A 19107-nucleotide genomic window follows, 5' to 3' on the forward strand; every position below is an offset into this window, starting at 1 on the left:
CAGACTGGAGGCCCCATCCCCAAAGCCTTTCTATCAAGTTCAAGGTGCTCCTGCGGCTGTCTGGGCATCACACTGTGAGACTTATCATGGGATTAGTTCATGAAAAAGAAATGCAACTTTCAGGCCGAGTTACTAATGACCTATAAAACGGTTCCCAGAAGCTCACGCAATGAGTCAAAAACGGGAGTCAGACAACAAAGACAAAATTTCTTCTCTTAATGCACTTATCAGAACCACCCGGGGAGTTTTGAAAAATGCATGTGCTGCCGACCTCCAGGAATGATGATTCGCCAGGTCTGGGGAGCAGCAGCGCCCCCCCTTTTCAAAAGCACCTCGAGAGATTCTAAGGTATGTTCCAGGTTCAAAAGCTGCTGCTTAAAAAAAGAACAGAACAAAGTCACCTCCTAGCCTTTTCGGTTCAGTCACTCATGTACGAAACCAAGCAATCGGGTGCCGTAAAAATATAAGAAATGAGGGATTCCTAGCTGAGGATTCGCAGCAATATGCAAATACGATACCCAATGTACTTGTATGCCCGATTTGTGATTTATCAGTTGCTGGTGACTGCAGCCACAGCCGTCTAGTCCAGAAGGCAGCTGGTGATCCAGGACCCCGCCGGGCTCAATATGGACGGTGACAGTGAGCATGTGACAGGCTGGGGGCGGGTTGTTCCACTGCCAAAGACAATGTCTGCAAGTGAAATATCTCGGAAAACAGCAACCCAAGGCCACACTGCTTTCTCAGGCTGCAGACCCGTGTGCTCTGCCGCCTCCTAGACCTTCCCGAAACCTGAGCACCTCGAACGCTCCAAACACTCACAGCCCCCACGAGTGGGCTCAGTATGTATCCAGGCTCCCAAGTCAGAAGCCTGCGTGTCAGCCCGGGATTCTCTATTTCCTAGGCTCGTTACTCCTAATCATCAGTAGGTTCTGCCTCCCGGCTGGCCTGAGCATCCTCCGCGCTCCTGCTCTGTCGTCTGTCCACGCCTGCGCTGACACCCTGTCCACTGCTGCGTCCACCATGCACTCCCCACGACGCTGCCGGTCATCTTTCTAAAACAGCAAACGCATCTCTCCAGCTCCTCACTCAGAACTCCACGGAGACCCCCCTTTCACACAGGGGGACAGCGAAGCCGCGGCGTCACCCTCTACCCCTCCCTTGCCACGGCGCTGAGTTACCAGGCAGTTCAGAACTTCACTGCTGGTGGCCCTCCCCTTGGAATGGCCTCATCGTCTTCTCCTGAGAAATACCCTGAGGTCTTTGCAGGAATCCCTTCCACTGGGGCTGTATCTGGTCCCCTCTCCAGCCAGAATTACAAGCAAGACTAAGACCAGAAGACTTCTTTATCCCGCCATTGCTTCTGTGACATTGTCACACTCGTTATCTGTAGCTCTCTCTTCCCCTGACTGACTTCCCATCACATAAAGGCAAGACCCTGACCCACTCACTCCTGCAGCTCAAAATGTGGGTGGCACGGTGCAAGGCGCTTGCCATGGGTCAAACGTAAAGAAAGAAAATGCAAACAGAAGCCCACGTGATATCGGGCAGCAACACCGGAAGGGGGAACAGTCGTGGTTAACCTGTGCCGTTATTTACACGAAGCCGAGGCCATGTGCGCTCACCTCCTCGCAGGGCACGATGGCGGGTGCGTCTAGTCCCGCGGACGGGCTTTCTCAGCCACAGTCCCCTACGCTGCAGTTCGAAGTTCTTGCTAGTGAGAAGCCCCAAGTATACTCAGAAAAGACACTCTGACTCCGGGTCCTTCTCCGAGAATCCACCAGACAATATAACGTGGAGCCGAGAAGAAAATTCTTTCTCCGCATTGGGGTTCGCACACCACTTTCTGAAGCAAGCTGCAGAAATCCGGTAGGAGTAAGATTTATTTTAAGCATGTGCAGTTCGCAGATGCTGAGTCCACGGAGTCGGGCATCTGATCTTATACTTCAGTGCCTTCGGCGATTGAAGTGTCGGGTCCAGCCCTTAGCTCCTATAGCGGGACTCAGTAAACAAGGCCCACTGCTCCCTGGCCCCAACGAGGTCTCCTGCTCCCAGCTGGCTCAGAGAACTTTCTAGACAACTGAATCGAGTGTGTCTATCTCCACGTGTAGGAAGGAAGCTGTGCCTAATCACTCAGAAAAAGTGAAAAGGGAAAAGGTTATGACCCAAGAGAACGAGCTAAGATTTACGTTCTATCTCGTTTGTGTCGATGGTTCAAGAATAAACCAGTCACAATGAACTGAGACCAAAAATGTATTTTTATGACGATTTCCAATGTCCATAAGTGACAGAAGGAGACAAAATGGGATTCATTCAGTACAGATCGGAGGAGCAGAATCTAGTGTTCAAACTAGACTTACATAGAAACAATGCACGAGCGAGCCACTTTCGTGAACTTTGACCTTTTCTCAACACATACCCCTGTAAGCAAGACCTAAAGAAGCCCATTTATCCTGTACTAAGTCCAAATTAAAACACAGTCACGAACACACAAACACAACATGCACAGGAAGCCAAATGGCGAGAGCCAAAAGATTTCCTAGGTGGGTCCTTCAACAGCTGAGAGTCCCCAACATCCTGACCTCATCCCATTGCAGGACCTGGGGAACCAGCATGAGGCTGTCTTCCCTTAAACACGCAGAATCCTCAATTTCATATCAGAGCTGGCCTGCCAGTCCTGTCAAAAAAGTTTCAGACACTAGCTGCTGGTCCTGGAGCGTAGATCAAAGGAAAAACAAAGCATATTTTCTTTTTAAACAGGGCGGAATCCATCATCTTGACTGACACCACCTCTAAAAACACTTCAAAACATGTGAGTGCCGTCCCATGGACGGAGCCTTAACTAACGGAGCACCGTGGATTCTGGCAATCGGCTTTTTCAAACTTCAGGATGAGTTCTGAAACTTCGTGGACCATGAAATTAACCCCGTGAAGCCGGAGATGGCCAGGAAGGGCTGCGTTGGGAGGCGGGGCCAGGGTGAGCCAGCGGGGCTGGGGCTTCCTGCTCTCCGGCACCACCCAGACCTCCCCTAGAACATCTGCACCTTCCCACTTTGCGAGGGCAAGGGGCTTGCTCAACATTCCTCGCACAATCTCCAAGTCCACTGTCGATGTGGTCTCAGATGCCTCCAGGGAAGGCAGCAGCCTGAGCAACGGAGGAGCTGTGAGCAGGGGTCCAGACCCTGACCAGGCGGCTGTTTGTTCTAAGTGCACACAGGGCCCATTCCAAGAAACCCGGTCCCTGGTCTTCTCCGCCCCACTGCGGCACCTGATGTTAGATGCTCACGCGCCCCTGGCCTGGCTCTCCTGACCCCAGCTCACGCAGGCGGAGGAATCAGGTGGCCAAGGGAAGATTCTAGGCCAAGCAGCCTGAGTTTGAATCCTGGTTCCGCCTCTTAAGGAGCCGTGGGGAAGCCATTTTATCTCTCTGTGCCTCAGTTTCTCCATCTATAATGCCCACCTCGCATGCCTGTTGTAAAGATCAAACGGGTTGACAGCCCCGTAAAACCATGTCCGACAGTACGAAGAACGAGAGATACCGGACCTCAGAACCGAGCAAATCTCCCTAAAATGAGCGAATTTCTTAAACAAAACTGACCAAATTTGATTGATGTGGGTCTTTAACACTTTTTTTTTTGTTTCTAGTTCCTCTTTTAACACTTTATAAAAAGATCTCCTATTTTTAATAATTTGCCCCTTAAAATTTTTTTTTCATATTACTTGAACTGAATGGCATTTATTCGCCTGCTCTCAGTATTTTTTTTTTTCCCCTCCAGGAGCATTCTGTTTTCAGCGAATACAGGACTAACAGGCAAATTAAGCGGTATTTATATTTTTCTCAGAAACAAATCTCCGAGCACTAATAGTCGCGCTCAAAGGGGTAACAGCAACGAGCTGGGGACTTCTCTGGAAGGAGAAAAGTGAGCTTGCGGTGCTGTTCCCGCTGCGAAAGGGAGCTCCACCTGCGACAGAGGCCCGCGCGGGGAGCGGACCCCGAGGGCCGCCGCCTGCGGGGCTCCGGGCAGGGGGGAGGAGGCGTCAGATCCGAAGGAGGGAAAGCTTTCAGTGAAAAGACTAAGCACAGTTACGGAAGCCACCCCCCACCTCTCCCCTGCCCCCTATTTTGCAAGATGCTTAAAACTCCAGATGTTCCGGGAAGAGCTCTTTGCATTGATTGCCAGGTAATCATTCCGCGGTCTTCATCAATCTCTCCTCTGCGCCAGCGACTCCCCACACCTGGCGGCCCAACGCCGCCACCTGAGCAGCTTCGGAAACTCCCCGGGCCAGGTCGCGCCCCCAGCGCAAGGGAATGGGAAGGTCTGGGGGTGGGAGCCCCGCAGCGGGTTTTCGTTTGGTTCGGTTCGATCTGGTTTCAATCCCGAGTGATTTTAATTTGCAACACACTTTGGGAACCACGACTTTTCTGCCCTCAACGCCCCGCAGGCAAACGCGCCCAGCGCCAAACCCCGGTTCCGCGGGCCGGTGACATCAGCGGCAAGCACAGACCTGACTCTCGGAACCCGGGCTGCGCGATTTTGAAATTGTGCAATTAAACCTTCTGAGGCATGTTCCTCGTGTCAAGTGGGTTTATGGTCGGTAGTCACGAAGCCAGGCGCGCTCATGTTCGCGCTGGACATTTGGCACACGTGAGCCCTGAACACCGATCTGAAAATTAAGTTTCATTATTTTGGTTGGCCCAATGTCAAATACTTCAAAAAGCTAAAAGAAACATCTCAAAGAGAAAATCTCGGGATTTCGAGGAGGAAAGTTTTTTGTGAACTCTATTTTGAAAAACCGTGGGGACCTGGCCCCTGGGAAATTCGGCCCCGGGACCCAGCTGTCCCGCCGCTGTGTCCCGCTCCACCGAGAAGCCTAGAGACGTGACCAAGCGGCTGGCAGGTGGGGGCAAAAGTCCTCCGGAAGCGACCACTTCTCGAGACCCCACAGGCCCAAGGGGTGCGGATGATGGGGGGGGGAGCTCGGCGCTGCCGGGGGGACCGCGTGCGGCGAGCGGCAGGGTCCGCGCCTCAGGGGCGGATCCGACCGCACCCCGTTTTTGCCGAAGAGGACACTAAGTTCTTTGCAGGTGGCCACAGGTAGTTAGCGACAGAGAGGCGCTCTCGGAGCCTCCCCGCTCGAGGCTGCAGCTCCACGCCCGGAAAAGGACCCGCGAGTCGGTTCGATGCGACGCGGCGTAGGGAGGCCCGGGGGGTCCCCGAAGGGTGGGAGGGACGCCCGTGGGTCCGTCCTTGGCTTCCCCGAGCCCTGGGCCGCGCCCCCGCCGGGCCTGTCCCCCGGGGCCGACAGCGCGGGCGCACGTGCCGGAACGCCAGCCGGCACCGCGGGGACCCGAGCCGCCTGCCCGCCCCGCACCCCGCACCCCGCACCCCGCTTTCGCCCTCGGACGCCGAGCCCTCGCGGGCGGGGGCAGGACAGCGAAGGGAGAAAGTTGCGAGCGCTGCGGGGGCGTCTCGCGCCCGGAGTCTCCCCTCCTCGGGCCGCCGCAGACTCGCCCAACTCAGAAGCGAAACGTCCCGTCCCCCCCGCGGCCCCGGCCGGGCGCGCAGCCGGTCCCCAAGGAAGCAGGAAAGGCGGCGGCGGCGGGACGCGGGGCCGGGCCGGGCCGGGCCGGGCCGGGCCGGGCCGCCCTTACCTTTCTTCTCCTCCAGCGCCGGGCTCCCGCGCAAGTGCGCGGCCAGCAGCGCCAGGAGCGCGGCTCCCACGGTCCCCGAGGGTCGCATCGCTGGTCCCCGGCGCTCGCTCCCGGTCTCCGCAGCTGGTCCGGGACGGGATCGGGCGGCCGCGGCGACGAGGCGGGGACTCCGGAGCTGGCCTGTCGTCCGGTCCGGGAGGCGGCGGCCGCGGGGGCTGGCTGGGGACTCGCCGGGGACTCGCCGGGGACTCGGGCCGCCCTGGCCGCGGGCGCGCACACCGTGCCGGGGGCGGAGGCTGCGGCCGCCGCGCTGCGCCGAGGGCTGCCCAGACGTCTAGCTCGCGGGGCGGGGGCGCGGGGAGGAGGCTGGGCTGGGAGGAGGAGGGACCAGGGGCAGGAGGAGGGCGCGGGAGGAGCAGCGCGCGAGGAGGAGGGAGGAAGGCCGGCGGCAGGGACCGCAGGCAGGCGGCGGCTCGGAGGTGGCGCGCGGGGACGGGGAGCGGCGGGGAGCGGCGGGGAGCGGGGGCCCCGGCGCCCCGACGCGCTCGTTTCCCGAGGGGCAGGTCCCCGCGCTGCCCCTGGGGACCCGGTCCCCGCCGACTGGCGCTGCGGGCTCGGTGACTCCGCCTGCGCCAAGCCGAATTCGTGCCAGAGTCGCCATTTCCCCCTTCCTGCCATCGACCTGCGGAGCAGAGTCGTCCAGCTCCGCGGGAACCGGCTGAGCCTCAGGCCCGAGGCCGGACGCGGGAATGACTCCTTCATCGTCGCCCACCGCCCCCGCCGTCCCCCGAGACCTGGTGGGGGCTCCGGCCGACCGGGCAGCCACGGGCTTCCTCGCTGCGCCCGCGTGACGGGAGTGCCACGCCGAGCTCTCAAGTCCGAGGGTCCTCGACTGCCCGTCAAGTATCCTCGAAATCATCTGAGATGGGGCCTTGGGAAATGGTGGCCGAATGAATGCGTGAGCGCCAGGGGCCACACGGCTTTCACGGGCCAGGGCTCAGCCAGGGGTGCGTGAGAAGCAAACGCACGCGTTAAAATACCTGCAAAAGGCCAGCGCTGAGAACGCGGGCTTGATACGAAGCCCAGAGGAGGCGCCGTTACAGAAGAGCCAGGTGTCTCACGGCCTGGACGCAGCCACACGTGTCTCAAGTAGGAGAATCGCCAGGGAAGTTCGCTAAAGATTTGCCAAAAGAAACGAGGCTTTCTGGGGCTGCAGGAAGGTTAGCTAAGTTCCTTCAGCTGAGTCGCTTCTCCAAGCAGCACAAATGTCCCCTGGGGCCTCATCCTACAGCCAGAGCCCCCCCTCTCCTCATAAAGTCCCCTGCTGATGTTCCGGTGGGGTCAGTGCTGGTGTCCCCCTGTCGAAGCAGGAATCACACGGTTAAAGCAAGTGGAGTTACAGCGCGACTCTGTGTCACTGCAGAAGGACGCTTTTCCTTCCCACGCATCTGGCCGGTGCGGTCGCAGGTCGCAGCGCTCCTGGCCATCCGCACAGCCTGTCGCTCTTACTCCGAACTTGGAGTCGCTTGTGTTCGTTCCTTGGTTTTAACAGGTCAGGATGACCCGTTTGGCCCCTGGATGGAGAAGGCTGTGAAGATTCTGCAGGCGCTGTGCGGGGTTCCCAAACACGGTCACGCAACGCGCTGCAAACCGAGAGCAGTTTGCGAAGGATCTCAGCTGCAGAGGAAACGCAAACCGAGGCACAGGAGCGGGGCACCGCGCGAAGCCGGGCCGGAGTCTCACACGGATCCCCGTGCGTTCGGTCAGCGAGGCCACCAATTTGTCTCTCGAGCCTTCTGTCTAGGAAACGTGATGGGCGGCACAGATCACATTGTCTATACGTTAAAACACCTATCGGTTGAAGCTACGGATAATTTTCAGGACTGCACAGAATCCTCCCACGAGTCCCCTAAGAGAATATGACATGCGAAGACTCGGAGAGTTCTCCCCAAACGTCCTTTCATGACAGACGTCGGCGACGTGCACGGTGCCGTTTGCCGTCACATCGTTCCACAGGATCCGATGGCACCTCAGGAAGCAGAGCTGTGTGGTAACAGTTACTGGAGGGGACAGTGCGACACTTCCGCCCCTCAGCCCCACACTGGGCTGTCCCCAGGGAATGGAGAGGAAGGGATGGGCCCAACCTCCTCTTGGGACATCTGAGTAAAGTTTGAGTCCCCCCTCTGAGTTTGTGACATAAGGGGTGACATTTGGAATGACTTTGTACTCTTTGCTGGGGGCAACGACACTTTCAGAAAATAGAGCTTTGCCCAGACTGGGCCAGGCATAGACAGTGCTCGGGCACCCGGTCTCTGCAGAGAGTGTGCCCGGGTCCCATCCCAGGCAAAAGCCACCACCACAGGAGCAGCAGGAGCAGCCCCGACACCATGCTACTAAGTACTGACCAGATCTGACACGTCCGATCTGGCTACACTTGCGTCTGCCTTTTCCAGCAAGACGATGGCGTCCGTGGCTAGGAAAGGTCAGGCGAATAACCTGCCGCCAGTCGCGAAGCACGCTTGCTGGTCGTGCGGCCAGCCCTGACCCCAGGTCCCGGCCATGTTCTTCATCGCTCGTCATTGCACTTTTCCGAACCTGAGGCACACGGGGACTTCGGGACCCCAAATTCTATTTCAGAATATCTGGAAACTTTTTAGAGAAGGTACCACCAAAATTTCTGCTTGGTCCACAGACTCCTGGATGAAGCGCCCACGCACACCACGCTGACCAGGGTGGGCTGAGGCCCCGGGACGTCCCATATTAGATCTCATATGACCCATCGATTTTCCCAGTGCGGGCTGTTTAATCTCTTTGCCAGCTCCAAATTGGACACTTTTCTTTTCCTCCTCTGATGAGTTGTTTTCCTCTTAGAAACAGGAGTTTGATCCCTTCTAGAAGAATGCGGGGCGAAGCCCCCCAGGGAGAAGAGAGCAGGGCTGTGCCCCGGGGCAGAGACAGCAAGTGTTTTCAGCTCCATCTTTGGCGAGAGGCATTTGGCCACCTGCTTCTCTGGCCTTTGGGGTCAAAGCAAGAATTGACGAGGAAAATCATCGAAATGGTGGATTTCTGGATTTTAAAAAATGATCTTTTATAAGCCTGCGGAGCTGTCTAAAAGACAATGAGCCACCTCCCAGTGGCATGGGGGTCTCCATCCTTAGGAAGATTGAATGCGGGGGCAGCACTAAGAGAGGCTGTGAATTAAGGACTAAACCGGGCCCTTCCAACTGTAAAATTCCATAAGAACATGCATTTCTAAAACAGGCTTCCATTTCGATACACTCTCGCTCAACGTCTCTTCTGTAGTTATTTTAGGAAGACACAAAAATGTAGAAACAGGTTCCCACTGGGGAGAACTAGATAGCTGGGGGTCAAGGGTTGGGGGGAGACTTATTTTTCAACTGTCTGTCTTTTTATACCTCAGTGGGCAGGCGTCACCTGTTTCTGTGAGGGGAGGGTCAGCAACCTCAGGAGGCCCCCAGCCGAGATCCCTGGGCACTCCTGGTGGTGGGCTGCCTTGGTTCCTCTCAAATTATTTGCATGTGACTCTGATCTGAGACCTGTCTCTGGCAGAGAATGGAAGAAGCGGCTTCTTTTTCAGGGATCCTGAGCTGACACTGAGCTGCAGTGGCATTTATTTGTCTTCAATATTCTTATTAGTATTCTATGGCTTTAGTACCCTTCATCATCTCCAGGGCCGAGGGTTATGGAATGCCTCGAAAGCGGGATCCTATTTTGGAATGCTGGTTTCTGGTACTGTGGTTTGTTGATTATTTGCTTAGGGATCTTGTAGGAAGTTTTTGGACCCTACAGTGTTTGGGCCACATTAAAGGTTTAAAACTGAGGTTAAATAATGTCCAAGGTGTCACCACTTGTCTTGGGGACAGTTGTAACTAGAAGCATCAGCTTCAAGGTTGCAGCTGTGGCCTGCAGACTGATTCAGGGTACAGATGCGGTTTGTGAAGATTAATCAGTAATTGCTCTTAATTGAATTAGTGGCGACGTTTAAAAATCAAGAGCTTTCATATTTAAAATGTGGATTCTGTGTTTCTCTTGAAAAATGGGAAGCGATGGCCAACTGGGTCAGCTTTCACGCAAGATGAGAGTTGGGTGGGTGATAACTGTCTCCTTCAGAAAGAACATCAAGTCTGCAGCTCACATCGGCAGCACCAAATGTGGCCCATCAGTCATGGGGCCTGCGTGGCCGCCATAGGCATCACAGTCACACCTCGCCCTTCCCGGTTCAATAATGCTGCTGTCTCTTTATAAGTACGGTTCTTATCCCTGGTTTTCATCTCGGCCTTATCTTCCTGTCTCTATCCAGCTCATTCTTGCTCACCTTACGTGTACATGTGCATATATATTTGTTGATGGATTTTGGTCCAGAGGTCATAATACATTCTACGCCACAGTAGACCTCACTTCAAATGAGCACATTTCAAATACGGAATAATATAAACACGCAAATGTTTGTCACAGGTCATGATTATACCTTATCATTATTGTGGTTGGCATTCTTTAGGGGTGTGTATATGTATAGATGGCGCCAATTAAAATTACCGGGACAAATGCAGTCCTGCTGTAGAAGAGAGTACCATTCACAGTACCTGAGCTGTCACTGTGCCATGAGCTGTCACCGTGCCATGAGCTGGCTGCTGCTGGGGAAAATCAGGATTAGCGAGCAGAGCCTTGGGACTTCGACTAGACTGATATCATTGTTTATCCTGTAAACCAGCAGGTTTCGTCTGGCTTGTCCATCGATAACAAACTGTAATAAATTATAGAATATTATGGCTTTATTAGGAAGCAACTCTGGATATCTTTTGAGGCATTTTAGCTGGTTATAATTCAGTTGTTTTCATTATTATCATCAGGTCTCCCCTAACGTAATAAAAGTCACGTGGCAAAGACTCATTGTCAACCTCATATTTTTCTAAACGGGAATTCAGGAGCTTCATAAATTGGGAGATAATCGTGTCACTTTATTTTTCTTCACAAAAACATCGAGGCAGATAGATACTTGTTTTTGGAAATCTTGAAATGTTTTCTCGTGTTTCACTGGGGACTTTTTTCTATTTTTTAAAAAACAAATTGACCCTGTGTGAAAAAGAGCTCAAATGGTTGGTTAAACCGCTGCCTTACAATTGCTGTCTTTACTTAGCAGAGGTTCTGCAGAAGGAGATAAACCACTTTTGAGTAAATGCCCAGAAGCTAGATTCTAAGTGGCACTTTTAGATGGTGGCAGATCTGGAGAGGCGGCAAAGGGGAGGGGATTGCAGCTTAGAAATGATTGACAGGACCAGAGGAATCCAAAGCAAATTGCGTTTCTATTTCTGCAATTGAATGGAGAATTAGAAATCATGGCAGTTGTTAATTCTGTAGAACTGAGCTGTGAGAAACTGAGTCATTTACACTGAGACTGGGGAGGGACTTCAGAAATAGGGCCCTGACGTTTACAGGTGACGGTAGGTCCCTGGTCTGAATGAGTTGTTTCAGGAAGAGAGAAAGGAAGAGTAAATAATATTTCGTTAACAAAATGAAACACATAGGAGTTTTCAGGTTATTAGCAATTTTATTAAAATGTGGAGTAGAAATAAACAGCATTTACTCAATACTCACTGACTGAGTCTAAAGTAGCTGAGATGGAGGTCAGTGACCAGTCCTGCTCTCCTAAAACGTACAGTTGGTCTGCAAAAGGTGGCCCAGACCAGGCAGGTGTGTGAGTGTGTGCGCGCGCGCGCGCGCGTGCGCGCGCGCACGTGTGTGTGTGTAAGAATAGGGACCTTTCCATTCTTCCTTAATCATCAATTTCATTGATTTCTCGACACCACCCCAAAATAGAAGGTTTTGCTATGTTACTATAAAAACACATGTCAAACCTAACTAGAATTATCAGTGCTTGCACTTAGGGAAATTATTGTGTCATTGGAGATTAGAGAGTTGTTCTGACTGTGGCATTTTGTTTTGTCACCTGGTGAGGTTCTTTCTTCCTAGTAATGTCTCCTGAGACCAGGTATGTAGCCCAGTGGAGCAAACAGAGTGTGTCCCTCAGGATCTGGCTCCCGCTGCTCCCATGGGAAGGTGGTACTTCCTGGTCCCCTGGAAATCAGCCTCGGATTCTTATGATGTTCATGCGGGGACACATGTCACTTCTGAGCAGAAGTTCTCAGGAGCACGACACGTTTCCTCATGACACCTTTCTATCTTGCTGGCTGGTCCTGCTCCAGAGGTGGCTCGTTCCTCAGCCTGGGCCTGGGGTGTGGATGATAGGGAGCAGAGCCTTCAGCTGGACACGTAGGTGACATCTACATGACGGACATGAAGAGTAGAGACACCCCTTTATCAGGACAGCAGGATGTTCAAGGTGTTTTTTTTTTTTGCCCCATTTTAGCCTCACATACCTTAATTTGTACAAGAAAGTATTCAACTCCTAGTTAAATATTTAAATGAACACTTTACAAATATATTATATTACATTATTTATTTTGTTTGATATGTAAGCATTCACACATATTTCTACAACATATACATATTCGTATTATGTGTATATATATTCTGCACACCCACCCACGCACACCCCCCCACACATGCGTGTGCACGCACACACACACACACGCATTTGGAGGGGCTGGGCATGGAGTAACCAAATGAACAGGGATCTAAACATTGCCATGAACCAAATGTGATTTTGAGACTTTGATTTTTTCAATCTTTCCAACCCAAAAGCCTTCGTTTTGTCTTTTCTCTGTAAGTTGTCATAAATGCTTGTCACGTGGGATTGTTTCGGACTGACACACGTAGGGGAAGCACCTCGCACATCGCCCTTGACCATAACTGCTTGTGCTCGTGGTTTTGGGGGCTTCGGGTTGTGTGTGTCACATTCTTTCGCTTTTCCGGGACGTCGTCAGGCAGAGGGCAAAGCGCAGTTCTCTCTCCTCAGCCAGTGCAGCCCGTGAGATTTATCCTTCGGTTCGTCTTCACGGCCATGGGAAAGATCCAAACATAGACTTCGTCATTCAGCGGTTAAAACGAGAAGACCCGTCAGCCTCCCACGCGCACGCTAGCGACAGCGATTTCCCCGAGATTTCTCATCACAGGCTTCGAGGACCAGCGGCGCTGTGATTCGCTGTATCAGCAGCAAGGGAAAAGGGCAGTGACTGTCCCAGCGCGGGCTGGCCCCCGCAGCCCGTGCCCACGCAGCCTGCAGACGGACCAGACGGACTCGCTCGCCGGGGCCGCGCCACGTGTGTGCCGCCAACGGCCACCGGCGCCGGCCGCACGGACTTGAATGGCGAGCACCTGCGTCCAAAAGCTCCCGATCGGTCGTCTTTCTCCAAAGGTCACTTTGCATCCTCCTTCCTTCACGTGGGGCGGGGGTGGGGAGAAGTCTGATTCCGACTGATATCGGGGTCTCGGGCAGCTGTGAAGGTTAAGGAACACAGGGGCCTTGAGGTCACGAGCAGAGCCCCGCTCAGTGCTCTCGGCCTTTGCAGAGAGACCAGAGGCAGGTGTCAGGGCAGAGCCAGGGCCCTGTGTCCTCAGGCCCTGGGCCCTGGGCGTGCGGTACGCGGTAGGTGCTCCCGGGACCGCGGGCAGCTGGCTCTGCATACGGGGCCGCACCTTGGGACGCGGTGAGGTGCTTCTCTCGGGTTCGCCACGATCGATCCCCAGACCCTTTAGTGTGATTTCGCCGATCAGGATTTGTTCGTCACTGCTTCTTTTTAATCCTTTGGCTCCCCGCCCCCCAACTTTTTTGTTCGTTTCTCTTTAAATCTTTCACGTTTAAATGAGGACTTAGAAGCGGGTCCGCCTGGAAGAATCGAGCTTTTCCTGCTTTGGGCAGGACGCAGACGGGGAATGCTGGCGGCTTCTCCTGCTCCTCCTTTTCTGAGATTTGGACATGTCGCTCAAGTTTGTTTGTTGAATCGTTTCTTAAATTTCTTGCAGTGTTTTTGCCCAGCACTTGCCCGAGAAGAGGGGCGTCCCTGAAGTCCCCAGGGAAACTGGCAGGGCGAGAGCGGGGTGTGGCGGGTCTCTCTCCGCTGGCAGCCGGGACCGGACCAATAACCAATAAGCTCAAGGAGCAGCGGTTGGCGCTCCCGGCCTCTCCCACGGGGGTCCTGACCCTGCACCCCCGAGGTCACACCCGGAGGCGCCTGTCCTGTCCAGACGCGTCTTGTGTAGCGTGCTCCTCGGTCGTCAGTCACACTCGTACGCCGAGCACTTTGTGGAGCGACTTCTGTGTCCTGGGATCTGCTTCCCGCTCAGTCCCCGCGTTGAGGGCTGCGCGGAAACGCTGATGCTGTGGCATTTGAAACGAGCAGGTGCGGGGTCCCTGAGCGGGCGGCGGGGTGGGCGGAGGAGGCAGCGAGGGGGCAGGGCCTGGGAGCCGGGAGCGGGACGGGGCGGGGCCTGCAGGGCCCAGGGCGCTGCAATGTTTTCAGCTTTTACTAAAAAATGGATAGCGGAAGAATCGGAAGTCAGCCGCGTGAGCAGCGAGGCCCTAACCGGATGGTCCTGCGGCTGCGTCCGCGATGGAAGGAGGGCGGGTCCGAAGAGGCGGTGGCGACGAGCCAGGTGAGCCAGGAGCCTGCGAGCCAGGTGAGCCAGGAGCCTGGCCTGGAGCTGTGGAGGCGCTGAGATGCGGTCAGATTCTGGACGGACTTCGAAGGAAGAGCTGATACAAATGACAACGAATTGAATCTGGGCGTGAGAGAAAGATGAAAGCCAGGCATGACCTTGAGACCCGATGGGCCAGGAGGGGATGGGCAGCCTCCACTGAGGTGGACCACGCGGGGCGGGGAGGGGGAAACCCAGGCGTCTGCTTCGGACTCGCTGTGTTTGAGACACCTTTGAGAATTTCGAATGGAGATAATGTACAAGGGTCAGACCCGAGTCTGAGCTTCGGGAGAGAGATCCAGGCAGGAGACGAAAGTTGGAGCCATCAGCACTCAGATGCTACTGGCAGTCTGGCGATGGAGTGAGCCCTGAGGGGACTAGAAGAGACTAGAGCCGGCCAGGTGACTAGAGTCCTGCAGGAGACGAGGATGGCGCCTCAAATAGGCTGAGAAGGTGTGGCCTGAAGGTGCGGCCCAAGGCTCCTCCTGGAGGCCAGTGGACTACAGGCTTCAAAGAGGAGGGGTTCTCCAGCTGCTCAAAAACTGGGGGTCTGTCGGTGGCACCCAGCACCGGATCCTCACCAGAATCCTCACCGGTGCCCTCACCAGGAGTGGCCTCGTGGGCCTGGATTGGGGCAGGGCTTCCGCTGGGATTTTCTTGGATGCGTGGGAATCCTTGGGACGTAGCGACACCTTTAACATATTTTCTCTCCTTACAGTATTAAATCTTCACATTCGGAAACATGCCTTCTCATTCACGTCTTTTTTTTTTTCTTCTTCATGTATTTCATGGGCAGACATCAAAGAACAGTTTTGCTGTGCAGGGAACTGAAAGGTGTCTGTAGAGGGACAGTAGGGAATGCAGGTGCTCAAGGCCTGGGAGGTGACGAATGTCAATGCGGATGACGATGTAAGAAACATCCAAACCTGTAGAGCATTTCTGTGAGTTATCTGAGCCAAGCCGATGGGGACATCCGCCAGGGAGCGGGGTCTCCAATACTTCAGAGAGGGACAGTTTTGCAGCTTCTTTTAAGCTTTTGAAGTTCAGGAGGGGACATGTATGGAGGCGAGAGGAAGCCAGGTGGGGTCGGGATTACAGGAGACTTCACAAGATAATGTGGCCTTTCAAAGGTGTGTTTACCTAGATGCCCAGCGATGGACAGCGCTGGCTTAAAACCGTTCACCAAAGAAGTTACAGGCCTGGGGCGCATGACCCAGCATGACCCGCCCATGTGGGGGTTTGTGATCCGCTCTCCCTGGGAGGGTCCTAGAACCGCCCTCCCTCCCACCCCTTTCTTTTCATTTACAATCAGAGGAGCTGGGAAGGAAAAAGAGTAGAGGAAGGTGAACTGTACCCACGGAGATGTGGCTCGCAGTGAGGGACCTCGGAGAGAAGGCTTTTGATAGGCTTAAGTATCAAGTGTTCAGGTATGAAGAGATGGGGTGTCCATTTATTCATATAATTTAAACTCTGAGCACTTCATCAATCCACAGTGTTTAGAATTCAGTAGAGTTCTGTAGAGTGAAGAGCTTCCCTCCCCGCCCTGCTCCCCCGTCCTCCCAGCCAGCTAGTAGTTCTCCCCCAAAGAGGGGATCAGGCTCCTGAGCTCCCTGGGGCTTCTTCCAGCTACACTCTGCATGCAGTGTTCTTTCTGCGCTTAAATATATATATGTATATAATAATACATCATGGAGGTCATTCCGTATTAATACTTAACGGTTTCTCATTCCTGCCATAGCATATTATTTCTTTTGACGCACGGACTATAATTTATCCGCCCAGTTCTCTGTTGAAGGACGTCGAGGGTATTTTCAAACGCGAATAACTTACAGTGCCAAGTTCACGCATTTGCGAGGGAGATTTCTGAGTGTTTTGTTTATGATTCAAAACTAAATTTTATTTTTGTTGTCTTTTGAAGATCTGCACTTTAAAAATTAAGTTATAATGTACATGCAGTAAAATGCACGCGTTAAATGTTTCCGCGTGGTTTAAATGAGCATTTCTCTGTTGTCTAATGGAGTCGAGCTTTTTTCATAGACTGGCCACATGTGAAGTATCGGTTCTGAATCTTCAGCCAGTTAAAAAATATTTATTATCAACTTGACAGAGGTATAAGTTACCTATAACGAACCGCAATTCTGTGGGAGCTGACACCGTAGGCCCCTGTGAGGTCACGGCCACAGTTAGGGCACTGGGCATCTCTATAGCCCCCCGAGTTTCTTATGTTCCTCTGCAGACCCCCTTCTTCTACCCCTCATCCCCTGAAACTACTGATGGACTTCATGTCACTAGAGACTAGTGTGCATTTTCTAGAATTTCAAAAGGAATCTAGATTTCGGAATGAATTATACAGGATGAAGTATTTGGGGAGTCTGGCATTTTTTACTCAGCGGTTTTGAGATCCATCCACGTCGTGTTTGTCTGTAGTTATTTTTTATTGCTGGGCTTGCTCTCTGTCGCATGGATGGGCACTCTTTTGTTTATCCGTTTTCCGGCTGATGGTTGTGGAGTTGTTTCCCATTCTTGGTCATTATCAGTATCAATAAAAGTGCTGTGAACATCCAGGTCCAGGTCTGTGTGGACACCGTTCCTATTTCGCACGGTTAAATGCCCAAAGGCAGAATTGCTGAGTCAGGGGCAAATGCGCCTTTTCCTGCTCCCTCGTCCTCCTTCGCTGATGGATCACGCATATCAAGGAATATCTAAGGATTTTAAAGTAAACCAAATGTTCTTTAGACAGTTGTTTAGAGGGCTACTATAATTCGAAGCATTCAAACACTTATCACACTTACCTACCTCTCTCCTAGAGTGAAATATTTGAAGTATATGGAGCTGGGAAAGAGACAGAGTTGATGACACATTTCTCTTAACAGTGTTTGATGTTAGCAAACTCTACGAGCTTAGCATAGTGATACTTTTTGTTAGTGTTTCAGACTTTCTATCATTTCTCTTTGGGTAGGACTAGAGGTGGGGCTGGATATCATAACAGTAATTGGCATCAGTAAGACAGCCCAGGAGAGTGACGTATCTGCTATTTTCTTACCGTGACTCAACCTGCGTGAAAAGAAACAATAGACCGTGAGTTCCTAGTGGATGTGTCTCTGCAATCAAATAGACTTGACTCATAATAATAAATAACACGAGTTACCAGAAGAGTCACTCTCTTTGCCTGTACCCCATTTTAACATCGAAAGTGCTAAGTTTAAACCAGATACCTATTTTTCTTCCTGGGCGAGGGAGGTGCTTTTTCCAACTCCTTGGGAAAATAATAGGGAGACTAAATATTAATGAAATTGCATACTCTATTCTCATAAAAATGCTAAAATCACTTACAAAAACATTTGGATGCAGTCGAAAGGAAAATCACAGAGACGACAGAATTTCTCGTTAAATTAAAAAGACGATAAAAAGTACACACAAAATATAACACGATTACCCACCTGTGAGGATCTCCGATATCTTCGATTAGTTAGACGTATAAATTAATTTTGTAAAAGCTTAAAATAAACTTACATGGCGTTAAACACCAGATTCACCACTCACGTGAGGTGAAGGTGGAGACGAAGCACAATCCACACATAAAAATCCTTCGTGGGAAAGAACGGCAGGAAATGAAAACCAGAGAATGACGGAGACAGAATTACAAACGTCAGCGAAGGGCGAAGCCAAACGGAACGCAAACTAAAGGACACGACATGACCGTCCAACTCAAACGGGAACCAGAGAAGTAGAAATGAAACATGGTCTTCTCTTTAGGGACTGAAGAAAACGTCCGTGGTCACTTTGCAGCTAGCATCCATGCAGAGAAAAGGCCGGTGAGCTCCGAGTGAAACCGGACCCTTATTCTTTGCTGGTAGCATTTCAAATTTTTGAGAACGGTATGGAAAATACTTCAGGGTCTTTGAAATGTCATCTACCCTTGGAGCCACTGAGTTGACCTTAAAGCAACAATTCATTCTTCGGCAGTTGTCCAAACGCCACCTTCTATTCTAATACGTGGGACAAACAGACCAACACACCGGAGCCAGCTGTCCCGTGCCAGCCAGCCTCTGAGAGAGAACATCCATCTGCCCCTGAGCAGGCTGGCCTCTGAGCAGAGAGGGACCCCGTTCTCAAGACGTGGGATGGGCCAGATTGCTTTCCTGGGCCTTGCTGGTGGGGGACGGGGCCTCGGGTTCCCAGATCCCCCCGCTCGGAGCTTGTCTCCTCCCCGGCTGCTCGCAGGCTGCAGGGCCTTGGCTAGTTCTGTGGAAACTGTAGAGGTGACACAGTGAAGGGAACCAGAATGCTCATGAGCTTCAGGGACTACGGCGGCAGACGTCAGCTGTCAGGGCTGCTGCTGCCTGTGCTGGCTGCCCTCCCGGCCCGGGGCTGACTGTTCTCAGCTTGGGGGCCAGGGAGCAGGGGCGAGGGGAGGCCTGCGAGGCCGAGGGCCACCGTCCCCCAAACGGAGCTCGTCTGCACTGCTTGCGCCTGCTGCTCTGCCAGCGACAAACGCCTTGAGTTGAAAGTAAGAAATGGCAGGGGCCGGTGACGGAGCGACTCCTCTGGTGTCTGGTGCGCCGGCGGAGGGGACGGACACGCCGGAGGGCACAGAGTAAGACGGTTTCCTACTAAACCAGGAGGAACTGGTGCGGGAACGCTGCACCCCGAGACGCTGACCGGGTTCCCAGACCCCCCGGAGCACCGCGCGCGGGAGTTTTGGCGAAACATTTTCCATAAGTAACATCCGGGACATACGAAGCACCTTGCTGCTGCCCGGGGAAAGGAACTGCACATAACGAGCGTCATGTTGCCGCTAAACGGGTCGCCGCGAAGTGTGTTGGGAAAGACGAGGGAAC

At 53.1% G+C, this 19107-nt stretch overlaps 1 protein-coding gene and 1 long non-coding RNA gene across 2 annotated transcripts in view; both read right to left on the bottom strand.

Moving 5' to 3' along the window:
* The window catches only part of EGFR (epidermal growth factor receptor), a 168861-nt gene extending 162898 nt beyond the window's left edge, over positions 1-5963 (bottom strand). The window contains exon 1 of the mRNA XM_039862805.1: positions 5651-5963. Within this exon, the coding sequence (XP_039718739.1) occupies positions 5651-5738 (88 nt within the window). The 5' untranslated portion in view covers positions 5739-5963. The remainder of the gene's footprint in view (positions 1-5650) is intronic.
* Positions 5964-16105: 10142 nt separating this feature from the next.
* Positions 16106-17890, bottom strand: LOC120602479 (uncharacterized). The gene is made up of 3 exons (XR_005652785.1): positions 17780-17890; positions 17063-17320; positions 16106-16968 (listed from the first exon to the last, which is right to left on the bottom strand). It is a non-coding gene; the product is annotated as an uncharacterized LOC120602479 (long non-coding RNA).
* Between the last annotated feature and the right edge of the window lie 1217 nt (positions 17891-19107).

This window comes from Pteropus medius, unplaced genomic scaffold, assembly GCF_902729225.1.
Source record: "Pteropus medius unplaced genomic scaffold, Ma_sr-lr_union100, whole genome shotgun sequence".
NCBI lineage: Eukaryota > Metazoa > Chordata > Mammalia > Chiroptera > Pteropodidae > Pteropus > Pteropus medius.